Consider the following 13,278-nt stretch of genomic DNA (forward strand, 5'->3'; position numbering starts at 1 on the left):
TCGCTTTTATATTGATAAGATTACAAAGTGAAGAGTCATTGCCTTTCAGCTTATGTTTCCATCAAAACATTTGCGACCCACTCCCAATTTTGGATCAGTAACTTGTAATTTCACCGTACGTAACACCATTTTATAAACGTGCATTTTAGGAACTGGAGAGTTCAAATTCCTTATGCATAAATTGTCAAGTATTTCAAAATAATAAAAATGTGTACATAATAATGCACGATACCCTTCATTACACTATTTGCAATCAATGTCTCACTCCCTTTCAAATGTGACTGCATAAGCAAACTGCACAAGACTTCCCCAAAGTTTTCTTTCCTGCCTCCTGATTCTGAATGTGCACACACGCGTGCACCGCACCCCATCCCCCTGCATTTTGGAAAACCCTGAAGGGAATATGATCTACATTTACCACCTGAAGTCGCCAAGGCTGACAGACTATTACTGGACCAAGTTCCGACTAGGCGAAAGCAAAACATGTATTAGCCAACACAGCAGTGTGGCACCCTTTGAAACAAAATATAATATACAGCAACAATCTTTGTTGCTGAACTTCCAAGAATGCAAACACTATATCCAGTTTGAAGTCCACCAGAAAAAAAAAATCAAAACTGTCCTGGTAAGATGAATAAAATATAATTTCTATTGAAACGTTGGAAGTATAATGTCAGTTGCACCTCATGCAGCCCAAAAATTCTACTTAGCTATTTTTATAATAATAATCTTTATTATTGTCGCAAGTAGGCTTACATTAACACTGCAATGAAGTTACTGTGAAAAGCCCCTAGTCGCCACATTCCGACGCCTGTTCGGGTACACGGAGGGAGAATTCAGAATGTCCAATTCACCTAACAGCACGTCTTTCGGGACTTGTGGTAGGAAGCCGGAGCACCCGGAGGAAACCCACGGAGACACATTCATATTTCTCATATTACTGGAATATTTAAAATAACAAATTTAGAACAGAAGAAACCAACTTCCAATAAATGATTGGTTGTCTTCGGACTTTAGATCAATAGGTCTTGTCATGGCAAAATTAATCACACAATTTGAAAAGTAAATTCTGTTTAGAATTGAAAGTTACGTGATAACTTCTATGAATATATTTTCCAATCACTGCACCAGTTTTTGGCAGAAGCTAAATTATTTCAAGCAGTTTCTAGTCAAAGTTATTTCTAGTCAAATAATTTGGTAGATACATGGTGAGCACAAATCATATGGTCTCTATCCTCACATAGAATGACTGATCTGCTTTTATCAATATATACATGGTTAGTTCAAGCCCAAAACATACTTTGTTCATCACATTAAAACTTGTGTGAACAGGCGAACTAGATGAAAACAATTAAACTAAAGTAGCTTACAAGGAACGTTCTGTTTACCAGCATCTCAGATTATTGAATGATGAGTTGCACACAGGCTCAGTTGACTTTAAGGCCAACAAGTCGGTTTTAGTTTTCTATCCAATGTTCTTGCAGTGTCATCCCAGATGACAGTGGCAGGTAGCCACTTTACATAATTCATTTTTGAAAGCAGAAATGCCAAAGCTGTGATTCATACATATATCAATTTGTTAAAAAGAGCAGTGCCATCAGTATACCAGCTGGATGCTATGATTATAATTTCATTTGGCTAAAAATGTTCTTGTTCCCTTACATATTTTTGTAACATTAAAACGGGTCATATCAATAATACTGCACAAGGGGCTTCCTTAAAACACACTTACCTTTATCTCCTATACATTTGCATTTCATGGAAACAGTGGTTATTACATGTTACACAGAAACAACCTAACTTAAAGGGCACAAAGTTAATCAAAGGCTCAGACATCCTCTGAAAGAATTCTTTTTTGTAAGCAGGCCCACACCAGATACTAATGAAACTGCAGTTTTTAGTACGGATTTAGTGATACAAATCAATGAAAAGTTTAGGAGTGAATTTTTATAGCCATGCCACCCAACTCTGATCAGATGGTATTTATCTAAAGAGTAAAATTACTGAGATTAAAGGGGGAAAATGCACATTTATGTAGGGCCGTGCCAAATCTTCAGGATGACTTGTAGCACTTCAGCAAATTACATTTTGCAAAGCCATGTAAGTAAACACGGTAGCCAATTGACACACAGCAAAGTTTTTTTTAAAAGCAAATGATACGAGCTACAAAATTAGTTTTGCTGTGTCCATTGTGAACCAAACGGATGTGAAATGTATATTTTTAATTTATTTCAAAGTAGTCCTTACCTCGCAAATTAAACAGCACAAATGACCCAAGAGCTAATAAAGTGTTTCATGTTCCCTCTAATCTTTTCCGCCCATGCGCCAAATTAATTTTATTTGGTGCATCAATATCGAGGCAGTGCGCGGATCTGGACCAACAGTCGAAACAAAAAACTCAATACATAAATATATATTTTTCAGAAAGGTACCATGGATATGGGAGAAAAGATACTAATCCCCAGACATTGACAAGATAACACATGCTAGTCTGCAAATTACCAGATTTACCGAGTTCAATTTTAAATTTACCATGGTTTCCACCCACAAGTCCCGAAAGACATGCTTATTAGGTAAATTGGATATTCTGAATTCTCCCTCAGTGTACCCGATCAGGCGCCGGAATGGTGCGACTAGGGGATTTTCACAGTAACTTCATTGCAGTGTTAATGTAAGCCTACTTTTGACAATAATAAATATTATTATTTTTTTGGACTCTCTGCCTCTAGGTTCTCCAAGGTGGCCTTGAGGACGCACAACAACGCAGAATCGCAGAGCAGAAACTTATAGCCAAGATCCGCACACGAGTACGGCCTCAACCGGGATCTTGGATTCATGTCGCATTACATTCACCCCCCACCATCTGGCCTGGGCTTGCAAAATCTTTCCATCTGTCCTGGCTTGAGACAATTCACACCTCTTTAACCTGTGATTATCCCTCTCTCCAGTTGCTCCATCTGGACCTGTAAAGACTTAATTACCTGCAAAGACTCGCATTCAAAGTATCGTCTTGCATTTTTGACTTTGTCTATATATATGTTTCTGGAACCTGCCTCTTCATTCACCCGAGGAAGGAGCTGCGCTCCGAAAGCTAGTGATTTGAAACTAACATGTTGGACTTTAACCTGGTGTTGTAAGACTTCTTACTGTGCTCACCCCAGTCCAACGCCGGCATCTCCACACCTAGGTTTTAAGTTCAGTTGAGTTCTCCATATTATAAAAGCATTTATTTGTATACTGTAGCTTGTATTTTAGTCATTTGATAGAAAAGTTGAATTGGTAACCATGGATTAAGACAAGGATCTTTCTTTCAATTTCACAAGCTCAAATTAAAAAGAGGCGAAGGAGGCTTGCATTTTGAGTTGATAGCAAATGTGGAAACGGCAATTTTTTTCAGCGTGAGTATTTTCTTAATTTAAACTTTTATGAATAGTGAGGAAAATAGCTCAGTAATTGCTTTACATAACAAACATAATCAAGCAGAGGCAAGTGTCTCTGTGAATTTGGTGGGTGAAGGTCAGAGACACCGTGTCCTTGTAAATTAAGTGAATATCGAAATATGAAACTACGGTTGGAAACTGGGGAAGAGAGCACTGTGCTGAGGGGAGAATGAAATTCCAGGAGGGAAAATGACTACTGAAGTAATTTTGTGGAAGTAATAGGATTTATTCCACCTATAATTTTTTAGATTAAAAGTCTATAAATTGCAAAACAACAAACCTGTTCACCACTTCTGAAATAAGCTCTTACATTGCTTACAAAAGCGATTGGGGAGGTGTAGTATATGGAAGAATGCATGGTTTAAAACGTCTCACGAGATCTCATAAATCTCATAAAAACCGTTGCAATATTTTGAGATCTGGGCTAGGAATCCAAAACGTCTTCCAAACCCCGAGGAAACATCCTTGTGTTTTTAATGCGTCAAATGCCTTTGGGATCAAATTCCTTTTAATAATTGTACAAGACCAGATGCAGAGGAATGGCTAGATGTGATACTAACTGGCCCAAAAATCCACTCGCTAGCTCTTTTAATTTGATCACATTATCGTTTTTTCCATTCAGAAGCCCTCACCTCATATCGCTCCTCTCCCCAACCCTCCCGAGCCATCACCCACAGAGAGGATTTAGCTCAGGAGGCTGTGATCAGGGTAGTGAGACGGCAAGAGGGCCGCATTAAAGACAAGCGCTGACGTAGTTTCAGGCCTCCAGGAACTGACACAAATTATTTTAGCTGTAAATCCACCTGATTAATCATGTCAGGGCTGGCTCTTGTCTGTTAATTTCCAGTCATGCGGGAGTTGACCAATTCTATGCTCGCAGGCTCGAGTGGCAGCAAAAGTAATTTAACCATCAGGATGAGCATAGGTATAAAATGAAGTACACAGCACTTGGACCGTCACATACCATGCAGATGAGCAGCTCAGAGGGAACACTGTTCACGTGTATACATGAGGTTCATCTAGATTAACCGTCAAGCTTTGCTCGAGTTACGCAGACTCTAAACAGTTGTGCCACCAGTCTGCCTACGATTCCTTTAGAAGTTGGTTTAATCGCTTTTCACAGAATTTAATGGCTGCTAGTGTGCTGGCGTTACCCATGCACAAACAATTATGCATAGTAGAAGTTATGTTGGCTTATCAGGTTTAAAGTCAGACATGTGATACTTCAAAACAGTCCCACAGTTTAAGTTTTTAAAAAAGATTAAATATATCAAATAATTGAAAACCTGCCAAAAACAGTTGCCCACACATCTAACACCATTACCATATCAGAATGCAATACATCTTCGACTAAAAGGAGGTGGCTAGGGACATAACATGGAAAGAAATAACTTGGGTGTGATCAAATTTCAGCAAGTTGCACTGTCAGCATGGTAACACGTTTCATCGGCTGGCTTATGTCAGCGTATTACTTTCATGAACACCAAGGACTAAAAATGTTATCCAGCAGCGAAATTTATGCAAAGACCAAACAGACCACTGACTAACCCCAGAAGCCGACAATTCCACTTGCAAAGGCATGACAATGCCATAGCAACCAGCGGCTTAAGATGACGCACTTGGAGATAGGGAGTACTGTAATAAAGCAGAGAACTGTTTTTCTGTGGTTTGGAGAGTTTACAGGACATTTTATCCCTTTTTACAAAACTGCAAAAATGTTCCATCAACCTCAAAAATAACAATTTTAAAAGTAAATTATAAAATAACATAACTTTTTTTGTGCAAGGAAAAGCCAAGGATTAGATTTGTACTAAAACGCATGTCATACCATTACTGAAAAATGCTGTACATGCAGGTTGCAGTTCAGCCAGTTAGGTGTTTGCTGTTTTCACTGAGCCACTACATGATAGGCCAATTTGAAAATACTAAAATCACAATAAGTTGCAAATAATTTCTCTCAACACACAATACTACAGCCATAAATGTATCAAAACAATTTTTATTCACATTAACTCTGAGCAATTAATTTAGCATTGCAAGGAGTATACATTCAAATTTCATGGAGCAGTCATCCTACAAGGTAATACCGAGATAGCTAAATAAGTGCTATGATTGATTCCTGATGTCTTGAGTTACCAGATTTAAGCCTCTGCATTGATGCGAATGTTGGCCTTGTGACAAAGGGAAGTGGAGCAAAATTACCCTACTCTAGATCACTATCCAGTGCCTTGTGTTAGAATGATATATGTATGCTTGATGAACAGTCTGGAACCAGGCAATGTACTCCACTGTCTGGACATCAAAACCTGAACAGTTGCTAGCACCTAGGAAACCACCCAGCCGACACAGTCAGCTATAGGACCAAGCAGTACTACAACGTCTCTAGAAGCATTGGCGATTAACATTGTTACAGTATAATGTTTGCATTCATTTGTTTGACAGTACGGCAAAGTTACAAGGTGGCTATATTCTAGAAATTATTTTTCTAATTTTGATTTATATTGGCAGGTATTAATTAAGTTAGACATAAAACAAGTTAAACTTTTGAGTGTGCTCCAGTTTCCTTCTTGAACAGTAGTGAGGTCAAGTATTTCATTGTGCTTCCAATGTTTTTAAAGTTACAGCTGAAAGGTTGGACAAAGTGGATACCAATCATTGTTCTGCTGTTTCCCCAAAATAGAAGGACTTATCAGTATGAACGTTGAGTATTTTCTTTGCACTTCTAATTGTACCCAACTAAAATTTTAGTTCTCGTCATCTTAATCTAGTATAAAATGTTCATTTCCCTATTAGGATTTGCTTTCCTGTGCATAATCTAAGTGTCTAGACGATAGGGGTCCACCAGGGATCGGAGATGCCAGTGCCATATTTTGTTGTATTTGTTAGGTTTCTAGATTGTTTGTTTATATTAGCCAGAAATATATTTTTGCAAGGGTAGAATGGCACCCTTTTGGCCAATTGACATTGCCTTTTTTAAAAAAAAAGAAGTGAAGTTCTGTCTATATTTGAAGAAAGGTCCCAGAGTGGCAACATTTGCACTTGGCCCACTCATACAAAAATGTATGAAGCCAAACAGTACAGGGTAAATAAAACTTGCTCAAAGTTATGACACAAGTTCTAAATTATTGTTTGTTTATAAAATGCATAACATCCTAAGACATTTGTTTCTGGTACTTATATTAATACATCCTCCTGTTGAAGATAATTAAGCCCCCAGCAGTCCGAGTCTAATGGTAAATACCATATGTACTTCACCCTGTCTCAAGCAATTGAGTCTTCTCTTGACGAGTGATGGAGTCATGGTCACATTTGCTTATGTAGCCTTGGGTGAAAGGCAAATGGCCATTGCAGGAATAATGTGGTAAAAGTTAATAAAGCTTTTTCCAGTTTATGTAAAGCCCAATCACAATAATGACCATTCCTTACAAGTTATCAATGTAAGTAAGAATTTGTGCACTACCATATGTTGAAGGCTTGGAAATTTCAAAAATATTCTTTAGCACAATGAAAATAAATCTCCGAAATGTTTGCTGTTACAAAATGTTACAATTGTTTCTGATAAGGAAATTGTCAAGAACCCATGTGAACTGAATTGCTGAGGATGTGAAGACTCAACAATCACTTGAAAACATCTAAGATGAGGATAACAAACGGTTTAAATACTTTTGAAGCAGCACTTGAGCAATAACCTGCTCACTGACGCTCAGTTTGGGTTTCACCAGGGTCACTCAGCTCCTGACCTTATTACAGCCTTGGTTCAAACATGGACAAAGAGCTGAATTCCAGGAGATTAGTGACTATCCTTGACATCAAGGGGCCCTAGCAAAACTGAAACAAATGAGAGTGTGTAGGTGTTGTGAATAGAAAAGAGAGAAAGAGATCTTCTGCTGTTTGGAGTTATACCTGGCACAAAGAAATAGGTTGTGGTAATTGGAGGTCAATCATCTCAGATCCAGGACACCACTGCAGGGGTTGTTCAGGATCGTGTCCTCGGCCCAACCATCTTCTGCTGCTTCATCAATGACCCTCCTTCCATCATAAAGTCAGAAGTGCGAATGTTGCTGATAGCTGCACAATGTTCAGCATCACTCGCGACTCCTCACATACTGAAGCAGTCCATGTCCAATGGCAGCAAGGCCTGGACAATATACAGGCTTGGGTTGACAAGTGGCAAGTAACATTCACATCACACAAATACCAGGCAATGGCCAGCTCCAACAAGAGAGAATCTAACCATTGCTCCATGACATTATATGGCATTACCATCACAGATTCCCCCACTATCAACATCCTGGAGGTTACCATTGACCAGAAATTGAACTAGGCAGATAAATACTGTGACTATGTGGTCAGAGGCTCTTTACCTCCCTCCATCACTGAACAGTGGCAGCTGTGTACACCATCTATAAAATGCACTGCAGGAGCTTACCAAGGCTTCTTTCGGCAGTACCTTCCAAACCCACGACCACTACTATCTAGTAGGACACGGGTAGCATATACCTGGGAACTTTATCACCCAAAGGTTTCCCGTCAAGTCTCGCACAATCCGGGCTTGGAATATATCGCCCTTCCTTCACTGGGTCAAAACTCCCTCCCCAACAGCACTGATGGTATACCAACAACTTAGCAACTGCAGCAGTTCAAGAAGTCAGCTTACCACCAACTCTCAGGGCAACTAGGGGTGAGCAATAAATTCTGGTACTCGCCAGCGACACCCACATCCCGTATAGGATTATGAAAAGAGCTATGTTACATCAGAAAAATAGGAAAGGAAATAGGATAACAAGCAAGTACTTTATTTTCCTTAACTTCAATGGGTTATGAGGTCTTCATTAGAATAGCGAGTGACATTCAGTCCAGCATCAGAGCAGAAAGTAATATTAAATATCAGAAGGATTGGGAGCCAAGAACCAAAATAATTAGCAATGGGACAAAAATGACTGATGTAACATAGCTTGTTTCATATTCATATATGGGATGCGGGTGTCGCTGGCGAGTGCCAAAAATTAAATTGACACAATACTGAATAATTTGGTAACAAAGTAAATAATTTAAAAAATAAAAAATAAGTGAGCACTTTAGAATTAATCCATCCTAACTAGTTGCTAGCACAAATGATTTTCCAAGTGTTCTTGATGAGAAAAATCTTCACGTTCACACTGGTGCTTTTAACGTCTTTTTCAACTTGAACTAAAATCACTTTTTTAGAAAGATCCTCAAATGTATTGCCACCACCGCACCTATTAAATGCCAACTATTTTTGATCTTTTCAATGCAACACCAGCTTAACAATTCAATACTTATTCAAATCCCAATGGTATGTCAGCCATTTTCTGAGCTCATCACAACAGAGTACCTACCAGATTCAGCTGTTTGCAATTAACTTAGTCTATCAGCACTAGATCCACAAATGGAATGTGAAAGCTTCAACAGTTTGCACATTAATCTCAAATGAATATTATTTTTAGGCTGTTGTTGGTCAAACAGACTTAAGAGTGCAACCCAACACACAGAACAAATGAAGTCTCAATACTGTGGATCTAGACCCAGGTCTAGTTTTCAAAAATATATTAATCTCTTACTCCAGCGAAAACTATTTTCTTTGAGTGTATTCCTCGGTTTACATAATTAGTCATTAGTTTCCCATTAAACCATACACAATAGCCTCTATGCTGGTGCTCTTAGATTCTTCAAGGACATTTGTTAGTACACCATAATATCAAAGACTACAAAAGTGTTGAATGAGGAAGATTGAAACACATAAATTCAATAAGCATAGTTTTTCAGAAATCGTGGTTAAGAAACCTCACCTCGTATCAAACTCATGCTACACATTAGTTGGGTGCACTTGATATTGACATATGGTACACTCTTGAGGTATGCCTTCAGGGTGTTTTTGAAGCGCTTCCCTTTGTCCTCATGTTTGGAAGCTTTCCTTGAGCTGGGCGAAACAGGATTTGCTTTGGCAGTTGGGACTCTGACAAGCACATGGCCAGCCCAGCGGAGTTGGTTTCTCATGGCAATAGCCTCAATGCTGGTGCTCTTAGATTCTTCAAGGACGTTTGTTAGTACACCATAATATAATTATGAAATAATGTTCGAGTTATAGGTGAGAAAGTTTAAACAATGGATGATCAATCTTTGCACTTTTGGGTCAGGACTGGTCTAGTTATTTCAGTAGGAATTTTAAATATTCACATCATCCCCAGATCAAAGGAGGTAAAAGCATTGCTGTAAACAAGGGGTTTTCTTGGTGGAACCAGCAAGTCTGGAAAGAGAATCATAACTCCCTTAGACATGCAAGGTATTAATGTGGGATCCAGAATCAAAGCGTCTTGAAGATAAAACAAAATAGTTGATTTTCATTTCTGTTTGGGAGCATCCAGAGTGTGCCACGTTGCTATGGACATGGGGCTTGGGAGGTTCCTTTATTTTAATTTGTGTGTTTGCGCTAAATTGAAACAGGCAGTCAACTTAGTTGGAGCTCAGAGACAAAGAGAAATCAGCCAGGTGTGAAAAAGCAGCTGAGGGACAACATGAAGAGAAAACAATCGGTGTCTGTCCAAAGCCAGAACAAGGAGTGTAGAGGCCATTAGGAACCAGGGTCGGTGAGATTTTAAAAATCACTAAGGGCAAATGCAGTGAAGCCCAAACCGGAGCTGAGGAGTCCCCAGCTGTGGGGATTTGAAGAAGTTGGAGGGTAGCTTAGCCAAAAACAAATGGAAGGATTCCCCATGAAATCTCGTACCTTGGAGAATAGCTGAAATACTTAGGAGGGATCCAAGTGAATTCTGGACAGCTGACTTCGCTTGGTTCCAAAAGGAAAAGTGAATGAACCCCCAAGGTCCCATAAGTATAATGAAACACGAGTGGAATTATGACAAATCTTAACAAGTCTCAAGTTACTAATTCCTGCTTTGTTTAATTGTTTTTACATAGTTTGTGCGTTAAAAAAATTGAAATCATGCTGTGTAATTTCTTTCCAGTGATCATTGGATGTACAAATTTCTCTTTAAATGCTAATTGTAATCATTCTCGCTTAGAAATTAAAGATGTGCAAGCCATTACTACAATTCCAATAAACGACCTGTTCCTCGCAAAATGCTTACAAATCAATTTCCTGGGAAGCTAACATGAACATCTATGGTCATAAGGACTGAGTTAACTGAACATACACAGACAGGCAGGATGGAACGCAACAGAAACATTAACTTCAATGTGAGGACACTATTTTCAGATTGCTGCACTTACAGACGATTGGAAGATGACAGAAGTGTAAATTTAACCATGTCAATACTCCCTGCAAATGTATTTAGCTTGTTCGGAATCAAAATACAAATGAGTGCAGCTGCATTTGAATCTTCTACTGTCAAACAAGTTCACAACGAGGAATAAGATAAACTCTGGGCCTGAAAAAATGTTAACAATAATCCCGAAACAAAAACTGCTGGTACAGGAGCAAAACATCAACATTCTACTTCTTTAAACTCAAGCATGTGCAAAGAAATCTGCACCTGGCCAGCCAAGGGTTAATATTAAGCAGCAAGTATTCATTACTCCTGGAACTAACACAGATTTTGAAGTAGCTGTCCTTTTACATACACAATATGGGGTTTGCCTTTTTAAAATAAACTTCCAGGCTCATGTTAGGTGCTTAGGATCTTCTCAACAGCACTCCTGTGCAAATAAGTCTATCAAAACCAATTGTGCCATTTAACATTTTTCAAATAATCCTATATTCTTCTCACAAAAGGTAGCCTGAACATAGTTTTCCTCCCCAAGAAAGTCCTTACTCACTGTGTACATTGCATTCCCTTAAACTTTTTTCAGAATTATAACTTCGAACTTAATGTACACTAGATGAAGCATCAAGATATTGAAATATACACGCCCCTATGGGGGGGAAAAAACTCCAAAAAAGCAATATACCTAATCTAAACAGTAACTTTTCCCACATCTATACATGGGGATTTGGCAACATGGCATCAAGCATCACTGAATTTAGCAGCTTTGCAAGTTTTGCACAAATCTAACTCCCTGAAGAACATGCGTTTTAATATTTCAGTTCTTTTCATATCGATTGTTACAGAATTAAATATACATTTTTATTAACTCATACCTGCAAAGAGCCGATAGGTTCGTTGGACTTTGAAAATCTTGCCCTTCACACCGGGAGAAAGGAGATCTAAAAGAAAAGCAGTAGTTTTAGTAAAATAAAACCCTATTTTGTCATAGTCAGGTTTCAACACAATACAGCGATGATGTGGGAAAAGTCAGCAGTGAGGAGGTAGTTGTGGGGGGGGGGGGGGGGGGCAGGTTTACATAGTAGAGTAGATTCAGCTGAATACACATCAAAACTCTAATGTATGTGCCAGATTCAGTGTTGAAAACTCAGTACCCTGCATTAAGGTATTGCTGTGAATTAGAAATATCCATTGGCATCCCCTCCTTTTCAAACGAGCATCAGAAAAATGAAGGCGCTGCTGTGGCTCATCTCATTGGAATATCTTTTAGCAATTTGCAGTAGACCAAAATTAATCTGCTATTACTCACCAGGTTAATAAGTTTGAAATCTTTCACATTTTTGTTTGAATTTTAAATGTATCGAAAACATCAAAAAAAAAACAAAGCCACAAATTCCTCTCAGTGAGTATCAGGGGCCAATTACAAAAGCATATCCAGTATACAAAAGTAATGTATTATAAATTTGAAGGGCTTATTTTTGGATGTTCCATGTTTGATTTGAATCAAGGCCAGCCATACAAAATTAAAACAGAAGCTAAATGGATCCAAGAGACACAGTTGAATGAATGCTTTCTCAAAAGGAAGCAAGGGATCCTCTCCAAGTCTGTGCACTAGCTAGGATAGAGTTCTCTTTCTTTCAAGTGCTTCACACACACACAACCACAGAATGGCTACAGAGTATGATGTTCCTCACCCAAGATGACTGCTTCAAATCTACTTTATGCAAACAATTTATTTGTTGAATAAGTTGTTTGCACAGAGAGGCCCTAGACCAAAGCTTTCCTCGGCTCATATCGCAATGATTAATCTAGCTTTCACCTTTAAAAAGAAAATAAAGGCTTCCACAGCAATCTATTGGTGGGGAGAAATGAGGAGAGTCCGGTGCCTGCTCAGTGAAGAAAACAAGGTAGCAGATTTTTCAACTTATCCATGAACGTGGTCAGATTCTTTGGCTAAGATAACAAAAACTCCAAGCTTAGGACAGGATTCTCCATTTGGGAGGCTATGTTCTCCCACTGGAGCGGAATTCCACTTTGCCAACGTGCCGCCCTGTGAATGGCTTGTCTGAAGGTGTTTAAACCCTGTTGACTGGTTTTCACTTTCCAGGAATTGACAAGTGCTGCTCCTGTGCCTGAGCCAGCAGGGTTATTTCCCAGGTGAGTGTTGAAGCAGTGATTGTTTTCCCCACTGCCTCTTATCTGGACTGCTCTCCAGCTTCCAGATGGTGGGGAAGTGGGCATGTCCTGCATTGTGGGGTGGGAGAAGTGGCCCTCTTATGGACTTTGGGGGCAATTCTCTTAAAGAGCTACCCCCTTGGCCCACTGCGAAGTTCACCATGTCAAATGTACGTTTGTCAGGACCAGCACCAATGCTCACCCATGCGATTTATAATAATAATCCTCATTAGTGTCACAAGTCGGCTTACATTAACACTGCAATGAAGCTACTGTGAAAATCCCCTAGTCGCCACACTCTGGCGCCTGCTCGGGTACATGTTCAGAATGTCCAATTCACTTAACAAGCACGTCTTTTGGGACTTGTGGGAGAAAACCGGAGCACCAAAAGGAAACCCACACAGACACGGGGAGAACAT

General features: G+C 39.2%; 1 protein-coding gene across 1 annotated transcript in view; it reads right to left on the reverse strand.

Annotated features, from left to right (window-relative positions):
• LOC140430423 (ubiquitin carboxyl-terminal hydrolase 10-like) overlaps positions 1 to 13,278 on the reverse strand; it is a 73,061-nt gene that overhangs the window by 2,088 nt on the left and 57,695 nt on the right. Inside the window, exon 13 of the mRNA XM_072517895.1 lies at positions 11,560 to 11,625. Within this exon, the coding sequence (XP_072373996.1) occupies positions 11,560 to 11,625 (66 nt within the window). The remainder of the gene's footprint in view (positions 1 to 11,559; positions 11,626 to 13,278) is intronic.

Source organism: Scyliorhinus torazame, chromosome 10 (assembly GCF_047496885.1).
Source record: "Scyliorhinus torazame isolate Kashiwa2021f chromosome 10, sScyTor2.1, whole genome shotgun sequence".
Taxonomy (NCBI): domain Eukaryota; kingdom Metazoa; phylum Chordata; class Chondrichthyes; order Carcharhiniformes; family Scyliorhinidae; genus Scyliorhinus; species Scyliorhinus torazame.